This window comes from Cavia porcellus, unplaced genomic scaffold (genome assembly GCF_034190915.1).
Source record: "Cavia porcellus strain 051 isolate PalLab524CR breed Dunkin Hartley unplaced genomic scaffold, mCavPor4.1 scaffold_8, whole genome shotgun sequence".
NCBI classification, from domain to species: Eukaryota; Metazoa; Chordata; class Mammalia; order Rodentia; family Caviidae; genus Cavia; species Cavia porcellus.
The window spans coordinates 61,991,532-62,010,067 of NW_026947491.1; the positions used below are offsets into that span (position 1 = coordinate 61,991,532).

At 38.7% G+C, this 18,536-nt stretch overlaps 1 protein-coding gene across 1 annotated transcript; it reads left to right on the forward strand.

The window, feature by feature from the left end:
* Positions 1-12,029: 12,029 nt before the first annotated feature.
* Positions 12,030-17,061, forward strand: LOC100731677 (lysozyme C). The gene is made up of 4 exons (XM_003476093.3): positions 12,030-12,177; positions 13,783-13,947; positions 16,252-16,330; positions 16,822-17,061. The coding sequence occupies exons 1-4, from the start codon at positions 12,042-12,044 to the stop codon at positions 16,886-16,888; spliced, it is 447 nt and encodes a 148-aa protein (XP_003476141.1). The 5' UTR covers positions 12,030-12,041; the 3' UTR covers positions 16,889-17,061.
* Positions 17,062-18,536: the final 1,475 nt, after the last annotated feature.

Below are 18,536 nucleotides of genomic sequence, written 5' to 3' on the forward strand. Positions count from 1 at the left end.
ATATAAAGAAGTGAAAAACATCAATCCTCCCAAGTTCAAAGACCCTCTCCAGAAATGGGCATCTGAGATGAACACACAATTCTCAAATGAAGATATACAAATGGTAAATAAATACATGAAGAAATGCTCACCATCACTGGTCATTCAAGAAATGCAAATTAAAACAGCATTGAGATTTCATCTCACTCCAGAAAGAATAGATGCCATCAACAAATCAACTGATAACAAATGTTGGCGAGACTGCAGGGAAAAAGGAACACTTCTCCACTGATGGTGGGAGACTGGTGCACACACTATGGAAATTAGGATGCAGATTTCTCAGAAGACTAGGATTGGAAGTTCCATTCAATCCAGCTGTTCCTCTCCTGGGTATTGTCCCAGAAAAACTGAAAAGGTCATTGTCATAGTGATATATGTACACCTATGTTCATAGAAGCACAATTTGTAATAGCTAAATCTTCGAAACAACCAAGATGCCCATTCAACTACAGAGTGGATGAAAAAGATGTTTTATTTTTGCCACTTCTGGGAGAACATGGCAGACAAATAGCAGCAGCTACGGAGGCTCTCTGAAACACCCAGCTTAGAATTCAGGAATGGTGCTGAGTAAGGAATCATAAGCAAGACAAGATATGCCCCGGTGACCCAAGAACAAACTGGGCTGAGAGAAACCAACTGGGAATGCAATCCTGGTGCTATAACAGGAACAGATAAAGCCTCAGCGTGGAAGCTGGAGCCCGCACCATTGGAAGCCAGGATTTGGGTTTCCCGCCACCGCAGCTGTGTCTGCATCACCTCGGCAGAGAGAGAGATGCGTGGAAGCTCTGAGAACGGGAATGGGTGAACTGAGTTGAGAGCAGGACGGGCGGGGAGCCGTGCATCCACCTCCGGTGAGTGAGAGAAAACTGGGACTCTTCAACGGTCTAGGAGACTCTAACAGAGGACATTCTGGGACCGGGCAGACTTGCGGGAACAGGGCGCTGCAGTGACTTCAGTCACCAATACCCGTTTCAAGTGGGATTGGTGAGCAGTGCCTAGCCCATGTGATGCTGCTAGCTGAGACCCAGTAGGCTAGCACAGCCCAGGTCCCAGCTCCTGAAGGTGACCTGGAGGGGTGGGCCCCCGCATAGCCTGCCTGGTCTGCAACTTCCTGGTGTGCTGCAGTGGGCGGGAACACCTAGCCAGGGCAATTCACTCAGACTGTGATTGACAGGGAAGGAAGCTGGGCCTCTTATGTACGCTTGCACATATAAGGAACAACGAATATGGGAAGAGGCAGCAACAAGAAAGGGTCCTCCACCCCCAATCCTGAGAAAGAGGCAACAGCAGACACAGCACCAAAAGACATAAAGCACTATCTTGAGAGCCTCATAGACAAGTTCAGGAATGAAGTTATTAATGACCTGAAGCTAGACATAAGCAGAATAGTTAGAGAAATGCTAAGCACCACCCAAGAAAAAACAGATGGTGGAATGGAAGAACAGAAAAAGAGGGGAGAATTGTTTAATGGAGAAAACAAAGAAAGCATAGAATACGTGAAGCAGGTTCAAAGAGATTACCAAGAAACTAAAAAGTCTATCGAAAATTGGCATAACAGCTTGAAAGAAACTAAGGACAGATTATCTGAACTGGAGGGCAGATTTGTAATATGGAGCATGAAAGGAAAAACTTCTTAAAAATAACAAAGAAACAAACAGCAATAATACAAAGACTAGAAGATGATAAGAGGGTCTACAACTTAAGAATTAAGAACATAAAAGAAGAAGTAGGGACACAAACAAATGAACTACAAAAGCTACTCACAGAAACAATCCAGGAGAATTTTCCTAATTTAGCAAAAGGTAAAGATACTCAGTTGTATGAAGCATACAGGACACCAGCCACCTACAATCCAAACAGAGCAACACCCAGGCATATAATGATTAAAATACCAGAAATCCAATACAAGAACAGAATACTAAAAGCCATCAGAGACAAGAAACAGATCACTTACAAGGGAACACCCATCAGATTTACAGCAGACTTCTCGGCACAAACCATCAAATCACGAAGAGCGTGGGGGGAAATAATTCAAGCTTTGAAAGATAATAATCTCCAGCCAAGATTGATATATCCTGCACAACTATCCCTGGAAATTGATGGAAAAACAAGGTGCTTCCAGGATAAAGAGGAACTAGGGGAATATGCAACCACCAATTCAACTCTACAGAGAATACTGCAAGATATTCTAAAAAAGAAAAATATGAAGAATCCAGAAGTAGCAGCACAGAGGCCACAATGAATGGAGCAGAAAACAAAATGAAGAAGACAAACTGACAACTAGTGACCGAAAAAGAGCTCAACAGAAATGAGGCAGAGAAGATTGGATGATAGGAACAACAGCTATTTTGGAGAAAATGACGTCTTAAGAGGTAATACTGATTTAGTATCATCTTGTTTTGAAGTCTCATCAAGCTTTTGTTCTTCTGTCTCCATTGATCTAAACAGGTGGTATCTTATTGGATTTTATTATATATGATAGTATAAGCAAAATCTTTTATAGACAAGGAGATTATACAGAAACCATTGTTCATTTTCTGTTAGTCGATTCTAAATACCCTCTAATACTGTCATTCTCTTAAATGGTTCTACATCATTTTGATATATTTGATGCTACAGTATACGAAGTTATACTCAAAGATTTCAAGGAAAGAGACAATATGATAACTACTTTTATGTCGGGATAATCTTGTGGTGAAACACTATTTTGCTTAAATGGTTATGTTTTGATCTGCGCTGATTTGCTGTTATGCCCTCTTTTATCTCAATCTCCATTTTATTATTTACTGTTTTTATCCTTTTAATTAAGGGAAAAATAAATTTAAAAATAGCAGGATATATTATAGTAACCCACTTTGACTTTCCATTATCTTGATTTAAAGCCCTATATTGCTCTCACCATCTTGTTTTGACTGATGTTCCTCTATTCTGTTTTGCTTGATAGTACCAGGTTCGAAAGTTTAGGCAACAGCTGTGAAGATTGTGGGATTCATTATGACGCCCAATAGTCTGGTTGACTATTATCTACTTTTGAAGTCCTATAATGTCTCCAATGTTTTGGTTTTGTTGGTTTCGTTCTTTACTGTTTTGTTCAATTTTATTATAACTAATGATATAGGCAATTCTATTAGAGTTAGCGGGAGGCATTATGGCAACCATTGTTGATCACCTAGTATTATGCTTTTACATTATCTATTACGTCCACCCTTTTGATTTGACTGACTCTGTTCTGTTATGTCACATTTGGTTCTACCCTCTTTCAAAAAAGTAATAAGAACTGTGGGAGCAACAAAACCCAAAATGTGTAATTGTCATTGTACAAAAGAGAGGAAAAGAAAGTGCTCTAGACGATATAACTGCATGTATATTTAAGTGTATAACACAGATAATGATATTACTGAGTTTTATTGAATCATTGAACAGAACTGTTTGCAGTCTCCCTGTTGGAATGTCCACTTTATAAGCTTTAATTTTGTAACTTGAACAATTATTTCTAAGATGACAAAATGTAATCCATTAACTAGTGATTTCCTACTGTTTATTTCTTTCTGTAAATCTGTATGACTTGTACCCTTTTTCTGCTTTTTTTTCTTTTTCTCCTTAAATAAAATTAAAAAAAAAAGAAAAAGATGTGTTACTTTTATACAATGGAATATTACTCAGCTATAAAAAGGATGATATTGAGGCCTTTATAGGCAAATGGAGACAACTTGAGACTATCCTCATTAGTGAAATAAATAAGAATCATATTTATAAATGGCACATTGTGTCTCTAGTGTAAAAAGTAATAAGAAATTTAGGAGTAACATAACCCAAAATGTGTAATTGCTGTTGTAAAAAAGAGAGGAAAAGAAAGTGCCCTAAAGGATATAACTGCATGTATATTTAAACGTGTTGGATTGATAACCACATTACTAAGTTTTTGTTGGATCATGGAACAGAACTGTTTGCAGTCTCACTGTTTGTCCACGTTGTATGATTTACTCTTTAACTTGAACAACTATTTCTAAGATGATAATATGTAATTTATCAACTAGTAATTTCTTACTGTACTTTTTTTGAAATCATGTATTATATCTACCCTTTTTCTGTTTTGTTTTTTTCTATGTAAATAAAAAGAAAAGAAAAGAAAATATCATTGTGTAGTTCAGGTTGGTCTTGAACTTACTATGTAGCTGAAGCTGGTTTAAAACCTGCCATGGTTCTCCTACCTCAGCCTCTTGAGCACTGGGGTTACAGGCATGAAGCAATACACTCTACATTAATTTAAAGCTTTGGAATTATAAGCTAATATGATGGAAGATTTTCTTTGTGTTCAATAATGTAAGTACAAATGTAAACAGCATGCCTCAGACTGTTTTGCTCAGTGTTTCCATTATTCAAATTTACCCTAAGATGATAATAAGAAATGCACCTAAACACGTATGATAAAGCAATTCATGGCGCTTTATAAAATGGAAACCAACTCAGTGCTGAACGTTACGAGTTGATTAATAAAAAGCATATTCATATAGTGGTGTAGGCAGAAAAACATACATAAGGGTCTTATTTGACTCTTTGGCAAATCCCAACTAAAAAGGGTGAAAGCTTTGCTTTAAAAAGCAATTAACAAGACAAGAGGGAGAGCTGACATAGCACAGGAGAAGCGAGGTATTCACAACAAAGTTAGCCACCGCTTCTCACTTCAATAAAATGTAAAGGAGATGAGGGCAGCCACTTAAAAGAAAGATACTGTTTAGTATTTAAAGCACGCAAACAAGGGCTGGGGATTTAGCTCAGGAGCATAAGTAGCTGCCTTGCAAGCATGCAGTCGTGAGTTCACTTCCCAGTACCGATTAAAAAAAAAAGTACACAAACAAACACAGAAATCCATACTCTATGTCACCATATTATTGTACTAGATAATGTGCATCCCCTTAATTACTAACTTGACTTGTATGTAAAGTTTTGCTTAACCTCCACTATAAATTTTACAGATAAGACCCTGACTAAGACAAGTAGACCCACCTAGGAATGTGCACACAGGCAGTGGGTCCCCAGGTTAGGTTCTTGGGCCCTGGCACACTTCTATGACAGTTCAGAAAACCACCACTAAGTTCACAAAACCACTTTGTGACAAGTTCCACACGTGGACCTGGGAGGGAGGCTCTCTATCATTTTGGTAAACAGAAGCTGAAGACAAAATTCATAGGTTTTCGCCTTTGTAAAACACCCTATCCTCAACTCATCAGGTAGTTTCTGTCTTCTGAATTTGTTTCTTACAAATAGTGTTTTGATTTTTCCTTGTAATAAGAATAAAGAAAGAATAAAGAAATATTTCATGCAAAGTTTCAGAGATGCTGATATAGACTTTACCTGAGGGAGAAAATAAATCCTGCTTCCTTTTTTTGAGAGTTCAATGTAGCTGTTTACTTGTTGGTTTGTTTAATTTGCTCTAAAAGTCCCATGCCATGGCAGGGAAACTGAAGTAAAGGAAAACACTGTACTTCTCTAGTCTCTGTGTGCCCAAGTTCCAAAGGAGTCCTCAATGAATCTTTTACTCAACCTATTTGGGCCTTTGGGTCTGAGGCAACTGGCCACCCTAGAGGCACTAGGAGAGGACAGCAGGTCTTGTGTGACAGACAGCATAGAATATTTCCCTCTCAAGCTCTTATCCTTTATGTCACATCTCTGATGCTAAAAGGACTAAATTGAGGTTTTCACCATTGTAAGTAGTCTAAGGCATGAAGAAGTGAATGCATGTACTGTACTCACTCAAAACTCTCCTGACTATTCATGTTCTCCTAGCATGTGCTCTATGGATGGTTATCTCTCTGGAGGTCAGGAAGAGAGCTAACTTAGAGTTTGGAGCCTGCTGCCCCTATAGACATGTACTCCAATTCTTTTAATGTTCTGATCAACTCACACTACCATAAAATCTTTTCAGAAAAGAGAAGGCCCAGGATAAAGAGAGGCTTCCTGCTGCCCGAGAAAGAAGTATACCAGGTTACCTAGGGAAAGATAGAATTTATATTTAACAACTTTTGACTTTCCTTTTCCTCTGGTTGTTGTCTGTTCACACTTTGAACTTCCTTATAAATCAAGAAATACTAAGTGATTCACAAATTGAATGTTTAATATATGAGGAATGATATTTTGAAGTCAGATGTCATAGTGCACATTTGTTCTCCCAGATGCTTGGAGGCTGAGGAAGTAGAATCACATATTCAAAGCCACCATGGACAGCAAATATCTACTTTTCATCCAGACCTGAGCTTGGAGGATGAAACAGACACTTGGACCTTGAGAATGGAGTTCAAATGCTGGCATGTGTCTTAGGAGTAGAACACTTGGTAGTATGAACCAGCTAGTGATTTGGATACCTAACACAGAATAAAAAATACACTCATCTAACAGTAAAGGCAGAATAACAAAGCATAATGTGAACAGGCAGGTTATGTAACATCCATGTTCTAAGTCACTCTGCTCCTTGATTTTTGCCAGCCAAATAGCCAGCCTAGCAGGATTTAGCAATGTTCTACTCTGGGATAAATTCTAGAACTAAGGAAGAGACAAATAGTGACATCAAGGCCCACTGTGAAAGGGGAAATTTTGCTCAATTGCCTGTCGTGTTACCAGTCCAGGCTCATAGAATTTCCAATCGCCTCAGTAGCCCTTATTTTTCTGTATGATTAAGTGAGGATCAGCAGGTATTTAATCAAAGCCACTAATCTGAAAGATAGAGCAAATAAATACATAGAGAAGAACTCAGAAGAAACAGAAACAACAGAATAAATTATAATCACTATGTCAGAGATAAGATAATCACATCCATGGAACAAATAGGGTTGCAATAATAAGGAGATAATCAGAAAATTAAAGGGGGACTGTCTTAGTTACTTTTTCTCACTGCTTAGACAAAATAACCTCACACCCAAAGTTAGCGGAGTAAAGGTTTGTTTCAGCTTACACTTTGTAGAGGTTTCAGTCTATAATTGACTGACTCTAAGGCCTGGTTATCTGCTCAGGAAGGTGGAATTCCAAGACCAATGTAAACTTTTAGCTAAAGATAATACTAACAGGAGAAATCATTACACTCTTTCCATGTTAACAGGAACAGGACGATATGCTACACAACAAGCTCAAATGCGATATGAGGCAGGCCTTTTTGCTCAATCACTCTGGCAGCAACCAAAGCATGGAAAAAGCTCCCCTTTAGTGGAGTCACTTCTTCCCTTATAAAAATAAAACAGAAACCTGAGGAACCCTTCTCTGATTTCGTTGATCACCTCTTAGAGGCAACTGAGCGCCTCTTTGGCACCTGCAAGGAGAACTCTGACCTTGTTAAACAATTGTCTTATGAAAATGCTCATCCTGCCTGCCAGGCTGCTATCAAACCACATAGAAAAAAGGAGGATCTCTCAGGTTATATTTGCTTGTGCGCTGACATAGGCCCTGCCTACCATCAAGCTCAGGTCATAGCTGCAAGTACAGCTGCAGCTGTAAAGGAGATCCTCCTCACACACAAGCAAGAATGGAAAATCAATAATGGCAAATGTTTTAAATGTGATTAAACAGGCCATTTTGTCAGACAATGCCCAATGGCCCAAAAGTCCCAACACAATAACCCAAAACCAAACCCACAAACTTGTGCCCGAGATGCAGAAAGGGATATCATTGGGCTAATGAATGCAGATCAAAAATGGATGTAGATGGCAACCCCCTCCCCCAGCAGGGAAACGGGAATCGGGGTCAGCCCCAGACCCCCAACCCAGGACAAGCCCCTGGGGCTATAAGGTTTGTCCCACAACAAAACAACCCAGCACAAAACAATCCATCTCAGACCTCCTCCGCACCACACAAGGAAGCGCAGGATTGGACCTCTGTTCCACCTCCAACACAGTAGTAACCCCAGATACGGGTGCTCAAGTCATCCCTACAGGGACTTTTGGCCCCCCTCCTCCTAATACATTTGGCTCCACCCTATATAAGTTTTCACCATTTTCAGAATAAATGAGACTTGATTGGAACCTTTCATCTTGTCTCCGTCTCTCTCTCCTCTTGCCCAGCCCCCCATCTCCGTCCACTCTCCAGGCGAGGCCCACAGACTGATCTGCGGTCCAGATCAAAGAAGTTCTCTGTTGATCATAGCTATTTGTGGTTTCATATGCCTCATTTATCTGTATGTCCATTTCTATATGTGTGGGGAGATTTTTGCCATTATTTCTGTGTATGGAGTATTTATGTCATTTGTGTTGTCTTCTGATTTGTCGCTATTTCCCATTATTCTCAGATCAGTCTTCTTTGAATCATCTAGCAGTGATGACATCAATTTTTCATTTTCTCTTGCTGCTCTTAAGATGTCTTTGGGTAGTTGGCCTCTGAAGTCATCATTGTCTTGTAGTTCTGCAATTCTGTTCCCACGTTGCTCTGTCCTGCTGCTCACACTTTCAATATGATTTTTTTAATTTCCTGAATTTCTAATTCTAATTTCATGAATTCTAATTATTTATTGAACTGGTCATTCTTGCATTGTATCATTTTCTTTAGCTCATCTAGCTGTCTGTTAGTGTCTTCTGAGAGTTCTTGCGTCTTTTTGGTTATTACTTGCATTATATGTTTATGTATACTTTGTCTAATCATATAGGAGTATCACTTTGAGCTGTTTTCTAACCTGTTCTGCTATGTGTTCTGACTACTTCATATATGCAGTTTATACTGTTCTGTTCCTTGGTGCTCCCAGATTGGCTTCAGGGGATTTTGGGACCCTTTTGCCTTTTGTTCCCATTTCTGTACTTTTGTTTGGTTTGTTTTATGCTGCTATTTGTGAATGCTTATTATCTAAAGACTTTGTTACTAATACACAGATCTCTTTAGTTTCTGTTCAGTGATGTACTTGGGAATGGCTAGCTGGACTCCTTTGCCACATCCCCTAGTTTGGCCATTTTGTTTATTTTGGGAAAGGAGAATGGACTGTAATTAGTCCAGCAACCAAGTTCTCTGGCATTGTACTCTAGTATTGATGTAGGGGATTTGGGCATGGCAAAGCTGGTTGGGAAAATATGCATAACCTGTTGATTACAAGATCCTAGGACACAGCACCAGAGCAGTCTCAAAGCCCAGCACAAGGATTTCTTGTGAGAAATTGAGTAGATTTTCAATAAGATGGTCTAGAACTCACATCAGCCTGAGGTGTGGGATTTCAGTACCACCTCTCAGGGCCCATAGGTAGAAGTTCTCATGAGTTTCAAGAAAAGTTGGATATAAGAAAAGGACACAGACAGTAAGAAGATCCTGCCCTAGGGGATTTGCTCATGATATCCCCCCGGTATTCCCAGGGTAAACTCTTAGCTTATTTTTCCTCTTATACTTAACCTAGCCTCCCTCGACAAAACCAGATTTTCTCTCATGCTTCACTTTTAAATTTTCAAACAAATTTTACTGCTGCTTTTTACTCATTTCATTTACTTTTTTGTTGAAATCAGAAGCACCTGGAATCCAACTCCAGAAGCAGAGGTGAGCAAACTAAAACCTGATAACATTTAATTGGTGAATTAAATCTTTTATTTAATCTTTCAAAGGATCAATTCTTTGGTTCATTGATTCTTTGTATTATTTTCTTAGTTTCAATGGTATTAATTTGTGGCCTGAACTTTATAATTTCCTCCCTTCAGCCAATTGCAAATGTGAGACCAGCATGGGCTACAAAGTGAGCTCAAGGCCAGCCTGAGCTGTATAGTAAAAAACTATCTCAACAAGACTAATAATAATAATAATAATAATAATAATAATAATAATAATTTCCTCCCTTCTACAAACTTTGGGCTTGATTTACTCTGCTTTTTATAGAAGCTTGAAGTTCAACATTAGGTTTATTTGAGCTTTCTCTGTTTCTCTTCTGTGGACAATTGCTGCTATAAGTTTCCCTCGTAGTGCTTTCCTCACTGTGTCCCGTAAGTTACAGTATCTTACATTGTGCACCTACAACCCATTTCCCAAGAGAAGATCAGAAGTGAGAAAGCAATGTAAGCCACTGTGGACAAACCAATGCTCGGCATCAGCCATAATATTTTCCATAGAGAAAAAGAGAGGGAGGGGGTTGGAGGAGCAAAGGGAAGGGAGGAAAGAGAGAGAGAGAGAGAGAGAGAGAGAGAGAGAGAGAGAGAGAATGGAGTTAATCTGAATGCAAATGCTGCTTTCTATCTGTATTTCTTTAGTTAAGATATTTCTCTCATAGGACTTCTATTATTGATCTATAAAATGATACAGTGCCTGACTATATGATTATTGCAGGAACTGTGATATTAAGTACTAGTACTTCAGAAGCACTGAGTAGACAAAAGCCAGTATTACTCCATTTTTATTAATCTTCAACAACTCTAGATAGAAGTTGGTTCTTGGTTGCTGGACTAATTACAGTCCATTCTATCTTCAACAACAACCCTGCGTATCTCCTATTTCTTCTAGTTCATTTCATATACCAACCTCATACACCACTGGGCTTATTTCTCAGGATTCCAGCAGCTCCGCAAGAATCCAGTCAATAGTCATTTTTGAAAAGGCTTTTGAAACTGCTGAACTCCCATAAACTTCAGGAGAATTCTAAATCCCATTGTTCTGAGGATTTGCACATTGGTCTAACTCTGTTCCCTCGAACTTCATGTCTTTGATGTATGTCATAGATGACATAACTCTTTTGTCAGCATCTTCACCAGCCTATACTTCCCTATTCTGTGAGGAACAAAGAAAATGCGGTTTCAGGTGCCATTTGTCCCTGTCTCTCCCACCTGGCTCATTTGACTACAACTCAGCATCCAGGTGTCAGCTAGAATATCCTGAACAGGTTTATCATGTCTGCTAAACTTCTCATACACACTATGCCTTCCGTTCTGTAGAAATCCCCAATTGCAGTAAGATATGACTGTTTTAAAATAAAATCTAAGAGGGTGAGGACTATATTTGTTTATTACTCACCGCACCCTGAGGTCCTAGCACAGTGCTTACTAAGCAGAGAGTAGCTGCCAGGGAAATGCAATGAAACCCACCTAGATCACTGGAAGAGGGCATGCATGACCAAGACAGCTACTATAAGGACAGTGGGGGAGCAAATTAAGCAATTACAAGCAAGGACACCTTTCAGAAATGGCTTTTAATCTTCAAACATACATTGGCGGTGTGTGAACTTAAGATATCCCCTTTATAGACAGGTGTTCTCAACTTAAGATTGTTTTTGTTGGTTCGCCCAGTTGGGGTCCCTTCCTGCTCTCTGCTTTTGCCCACCTTGCTTTCTCTACTTAAACACAGGCCACCCCCAGCCCTCTAGAGTCTCCTGGCTGGCTTGCATATCGTAAGTATAAAATTGACCTCAGTGTGGTGGCTGATGACCCACTGCTTCATGATAACACTATTGTTTTATAATTCCCTGTGTCAGCACAGGTAGTCCATAATATGTTCGTGTTTGTTTATGATGGAATGGACACACTACTAATACATTGGGGATTTTTGTTGAGCATTTGTGCTGTAAGGACTAAAGTGAGACTGATTTTTAATGAAGTGTGCCAGAATGCCACATATATCTTAAATCTCCTAGTCTGATATCTTTTTTCATGTATGCAGTTAACTATACTATAGGTAGTTATCACAACAGACCTACCAAGTACCAAGGCTAACAACCATGGCAGAGAGCAGTAAGAGGACCAATTACACTAGTAGGAGAAGGAAACTGGTCAGCAACTAAATGCAAATGGGATTCCTGGCAAATGCAAATGTGGATAAAAGGAAAGCTACCTGCTGATCAGAGGCTTAAAAAAATAGTAGGCTTTCTGAGACTCCACAGATTAATTCTTACAGCAACAAAATGTTTCACAAAATGCTTTTGAATGAGGTAAATCTAATTATCTCCTGCTTTGCATACCAATCATAAAGGGTAGCCCTAAAAAAATAGAGGAAGGAGGAAGTTAAAAGACTTTAAATACTGGCTCCACTTCTCCTGGCCATCCTAGTGGCCTGTGCTTCCAGTCATCATGAAGGCTCTGCTTCTTCTGGGCCTTGTCCTCTTGTGCGGGACCGTCAAGGGAAAGATCTACAAAAGATGTGAGCTGGCCAAAGCTCTGAAAGAAAAAGGAATGGCTGGCTACCATGGAATCAGCCTGGCAAACTGTAAGTCTGCTCTCCCTACCTCCACACACATTCCAAGAGAAAAGAATGGTCAAAGGGGTTTCATGGGAAGAGACTGCTATTTTCTTGCAGTGTTCAATATTACAACATTTAAGCATGATTTGCTGCTTTAGAATCAGAGTTATCAGGAGAAGGAATGTTGCCATGAGAGGAAATATTCTCCATGTTGTATGTTCACCCCATCTGCTGGACTTTTCTAGGGCTACTAGATTTGCCTGTTGCTCCAGATTCAATGGCCTGAGAAGCCAGAGGAAAAGATGTACTTAGATAGACCGGTGTGAAACCTGGGTTGTAGAGGACAGAGTGATGTGGAAGCTTTCTTTACATTCTTTATCCTGATACAGGGTTTGTAACAACAGGATTTTAGAAACTTAATGTGAACTTGTAAGAGGAGAATAAGAATGCATTTCTCCCCAGTAATCGTTTATATGAGGGGTCTCTGCAGTTTAGCAAGATGAGTTTTCCTGTCGGTCTCACTGCATTGTCTATTTTTCATTTTCCTCCACACCATTCATGCTGTGCCATCAAGAGAAGCTCCTAAAGTTTGCTGCATATTTGTCAGTGTGATCTCTTGGTTTTCAGACTATTGAAACATTTCCCAGTCAATAGCTGCACTTAAACAAATAAGGTAGTAAATGGAAGAATGGATGGATGGACCCAGATGAAGTTACGTAATAGTCCATTCTGCTCTCTGAGGCTTGCTCTCAAGAATCTTGATGTCTAAATTTAGTTAAATTTAGGACTTACAGGCAAATGTGTACCTCTTGGAAAAATTTTGTTTTTTCTAGTAATACCCACTTATCTGTGAGCTTACATGTGCTATACATTTACTAAATCCCCTCAACATCTGTGCTGATGTTTGCACTCCACATTGAATATCGACAGAGCAATGAGAGCAGGCCAAAGGTGACAGCAATGGCGACGCAGGCATTTCCATGTTTTTAAAGGGCTACATCTTGCTTCATGAGCGTCCAATCTGAGATGTCTCATGGAAGAGATTCTCTGAGAGAACCTTTAAACCACAGTATTGGGCTGAGCAGAGTGGTTCACACCTGTGCTCCCAGCTACTCAGGAGGCTGAGAAAGAGGATCCTTGCAACCCAAGAGACCAGCCTGGGCAGTATGGGCGTACCCTGGGACACGACAGCAAGAAAAACACTCAAGTGCAAAATACTTTGTAGTTTAAATACAGTATATGCTTGGACTTCTAAAATAAATATCTCTAGGGCCGGGGGCACAGGTCAGCAGCATAAGCACCTGCATGGCAAGTACAAGTGATTCATGGTACAAAATGAAATTTTTTATTTAAAAAAGAAAATTATAGAGTAAGTGTCTGGTAACATAGTGTTAGTTAAAAAGAGCCACCATGGTAGCACAGACCTGCAATCCCAGAACTCAGGAGACTGAGACAGGAGAACTGCCATGATTTTGAGTCAAGGGTGGGCTACTGAAGGACATCAAATCAACTCTGAACAACATGATGAGGTCCTCTCTGAAACAAATAGAATCAGATGTAAAGATCTGACTTTGGTATACAGTGTAAATCATTTCGTATTATTACTCATTATTTCAAATATTTCCTCCGCAGGGATGTGCTTGGCCAAGGCGGAGAGTAGTTACAACACACGAGTTACAAACTACAATCCTGGAGACAAAAGCACTGACTATGGGATATTCCAGATTAACAGCCACTATTGGTGCAACGATGGCAAAACCCCCAATGCTGTTAATGGTTGCCACGTATCCTGCAAAGGTAAGACAGGAGTGTGCTAGAGTGTCGGCCAGGACCCCTCTAGCACAGACAATAGAGATTCAGTGCAAAGGACAATCTGGAAGGATTCTTCTGGCTCCTAAGGAAACCACAACTCAACTGCTAGAAAGGAACTGCTTTCTCCATCAAATTTTGCGGCAAGAATCACGGGTTGGGGAAATTTGCACACGGTAGACAAACTTCTTAGCATGTCTGGTTTCCTAAATTTCACTTCTAGCACTGGAAACCACAAACCAACCAACACTCCAATGTATAGCACAAAAAAATTGCTCTTTTTAGATGCAAGTTTGTGATATTATTAATTTAATATCAGTTGCTATACTGAGATTTTTATCCAGACCAGTGATAGTTGTGTTATATACTTAGGGATATTTAACAAATGGTTGTGGGGTCCTTTATGATTGTTTCTTCTTTTGTTATGAAATAATCTGAATAGCCATGGTGATCAAAATATATTTTGCATGGTTAACTAAAAGTTTTTATTAGAGTAAAATGCACATTGCCGTTAATTGTCCTTAAAATACTCTCCCTCTCTCTGACAGAGAGTAGCATTATTCTCGTCACCTTTTGAAGCAGTTCTGGAAGTCTGTTTTATGAGTTTCTTTTCCAGTGTCATCACCAAACAGGGCCTGCCGCTGTGGAGCGCCATGTAGTGGAGAAGCAGGCCTGTAACCCCTTAGGGTGTGTCCTCAGCCACCTACTCACCAGAGCTGGCACCATTCCACCTGGGCCTCTTCTGCAAAGTCAAAAGAGCCACGGGAGTCAGCAATCTGAATCAATCTGGGACACTGAGGCCGCTGTGACAGCGAGCACTGAAGACACTCATGAAACAGAACCTGCAGAACTGCTTCAGAAACTGGCAAGAGGGATAGATCAACTGTGTTCAAACAGGGAGAGTAGTTTGAGAAGCTGATGGCTCTGTGTCTTTCACGGTCATAATACTTTTATTGAAATATACAATTTTTTTATCACATCCCATGTAACGTTTTTAGTTTTTAGTGTAACAGTGAAATGTGTGCCCACTTTTAAGAGAACTTATTATCAGACCAGCTGTTCTTCTCCACATATATATTTATTTGCTGGAAGATTTTATTGTAAATTAGAACAAGATTGGATTTTCTTAATATTTTGATTTGCATATCAAAAAGTAAAAAGTACTAGGGATCTTGGAACATCACAACACTTAACGAATTAATTTATGAACTCATGTTTTTAACATTGTTTATTAATTTATTATTTTATTAATAATTAGTCCCAATTAATTTATAAACTCATGTTTTTCTTTCGTTTTGTGTTGTGTTTTATAAGAGATCACATAGAACTTATAGAATGCCAAAGTATGAAATAATAGACTCCTGAACTGATAATGAAGTAGAAATTCATGTGGATTCTTTATTACATACAATGGAACATAAATATCTAAAATGTGGTCTTACCAAATGGTTAAATGTTAAATGTGCCATGAGACGAGATTGATTTTCGAATACTCTTTTCAATCTGGTTAATTTATTTCTAAATACTTTGTACTACATAAACATATAGTCACTAAAGAAAAACTGAAATATACAAGCAAAAAAAGAAAAACCAAACTAACAATGACATTCTTCCTACTGAGGGATTCACATCCCTTTTAACTGTATGCATATGTTCGTTCAGAATGTACATGAATGATGTACAGGCAAGTAAATTATGTCATGTACATGTGTATACACACAAGCATGTAAGAAATTAAGTAATTATATATTTGGCTTTGTAGGTTGCATAAGTATCACACAAAATTATTTCCATATCACCAAATGCAAATCTGCATTTTTAATATAAATGGTGAATACAATTCTACTGTATGTATACTCCGTCGCTTTTTATTAGATTTTTACTGAAAAGCACTTAGATTTTTTCTAATTTTCTCTTTTGTAAATTGCTATGAGCAGCTTTGTGCATATATGCTTGAGTGTCTTTCTTCTAATTTTTTTAGAGAATATTTTTTTTAACCAGGAATCAAATTCACGATCTCTTATTTTTTTTTTTTAGGATGAATAATCCATAGTAGAATACCCAAGGAAAACATAACCAGGCATTTCTTTAAACAGTGTATTGTTCCAAGGTTAACCTTCTGTTGCAATCATTAAGAATTCCAGAGTTCCCAATGGCTTTCCTTAAAGAGAACAAAATGCTTAATTTCATGTCAAAAGGGGTAGATGAACCATCCTAAGCCTTGACTAGCTGGATCTAAATTTCAAATGAAACTCCTATGTCAGTTTTCATTCCCCACTGTTTCTCTTTCAGATTTGATGCATGATGACATCTCTAAGTCTGTGGCTTGTGCGAAGAGGGTTGTGAAGGACCCACAAGGCATTAGAGCATGGTATGACTGATTGAGTGTTAGAGGGGAAAGGCTTTTACCTAATATCAGCATATGCAGTGAGAGAAGATTCCAAAGACCAAAGTGTCTTTGAGCTAAAACTTGGAATTTGGTGACAAAATGTATTCCCATTATCCAGGAAAAATCCATCTACCTGAAGTGACTCAGACTCCTATGCTTTTACTCCACCATTTATTTTAGTGGGTTTTGGAGATTTAAAATTTTCCACCTTCCACTATTTCCATGACATTTACTGAAAGTATTTCCAGAACAAGTTAAGGGTGGAAGGTACACAAGCCACCATTTCTGTGCAGCTTGTTGCGCTGCGCTCTGAGTTTGGAGAAGAACAAAATACTGTATATGCCTTTTCCATTCAGTAAACAGTAGTACTTGAGTCTAGCTACTTATTTCTTGAGAGTATGTTTTGTCACTGATACAGATTTGAAGTATGTGTGTTGTAATGAGGAAACTCTTTGTTTCATTTCTCTTTGCAGGATGGGATGGAGAAAAGAGTGTCAAAACAAAGATCTCTCGTCCTACGTTAAAGGCTGTGGAGTGTAACTGAAAAATTTCCTTCTTCAGCTCATTTTCTCTTTTTCATATAAAGGAGGTAGCAGATAATCAAAGCTTCACAGTACCGTTGCTTCTCCTCCAAACAAAAAAAATGTTATGGAAGCATTAGAAAAACACAGTCTTTCTCCTAAAAGCCTTAGTGTGAACTAATAAATCTTTTCTTTCATGTCATGACTAGCACAAATGGTAGTGAAATTTTTTCTAATACCTTAAATCTCATAAATCTGCAAGGAGATACCCCAGCCATAAATAAAAATGGCACCAATATTCCTCAATATTACATAGAAATACAACAGAGGTCATGGGAAGATAAATTTGTCTTAGGAAATAACCCTGCTACTTGACCATGTGATACCTTCAACTGCTTAGCACTTTCAAATGCAGTAAAATAGAAAAAAAATTAGCATCCTTTCATCGACATTTACAGATGATTAGAAGGAACACATTCAGCATGCAGTTGAAAGACTTGCAGACGAATTTCTATACCAGTGTCCTCTGACTATGCTTTAGAAACTCAAATGGTCCTCAGGACTCAGTCTCAAACTCTTCAGTAGACATACCATGCTGGTGGGATAAAATGTAATCATATGATCACTTGCTTCCTCATAGACACAAAAATCCTCACTAAGTCACTGCCAGCAGAATGCAGCAAATCATCAAGAAGATCACACACTATAATCAAGTGGGATCCATCCCAGAGAAGCAGGGATGGTTCAAGATAGCAATAAACATCATGTGGTACATTACCATCGCCATGCCCCAAACCACTTGACCATCTCAATAGATGCAGAAAAATTACTTAACGAAGTCCAACACCCATTCGTAATGAAGAAAAAGAAAACGTTGCAGAAAATTGGAATAGATTTTGCTTATCTCAACCTAATAAGTGTCATCTATGAAAAACCAACAGATATCATACTAAATGGAACAAAACTGTAAGCTTTCACTCTAAGATCAGGAAAAAGACAAGGATGTCCACTGTCACCACTCTTACTCAATATATTTCCAGAAACTTTAGCCAGAGCCATGAGACAAAAGAAAAAAAGAAAGGAAGAAAGAAATAAAAGAAAAGGAATAAGAAGCAGAAAGGAAAAAGTTCAAATATCATTCTTTGGGGATGGTATGATGCTCTACATAGAAAAGCCCAAAAACTTCTCCAAGACTTCTAGATTAAATAAACAAATTAAGTAGCGTAGCTGCATAGGTAGCCAACACTCAAAAGATCAATACCTATCCTCCACATAAACAACAAATGGACTGTGAAAAATTAGGGAAAAGACATTTTCACAATAGCATTAAAAATGTAAAATGAAATACTTGCCAGTATGCTGGTGCAAACCTGTAATCCCAGCATATGGGAAGGAGAGGCAGGAGGATCACCGTGTTTTTGAGACCAGTCTTGGTTACATAAGCGATTTCAAGGCCAGCCTGCACTGCATGGTGAGAACCTATTTCAAAAAAATAAAATAAAACACATGCATACATACTTAGAAATCAACCTGAAGAAGAAAATAAAAGAACATTACAGTAAAAACTACAGTGCTCCCCAAAGAACAAGAGGGTATCAGACAGTGGAATGATATCCCTTGTTCTTCAGTGGGGAGAACCAATATAGTGAAAAAAAGGGGAAACTTCC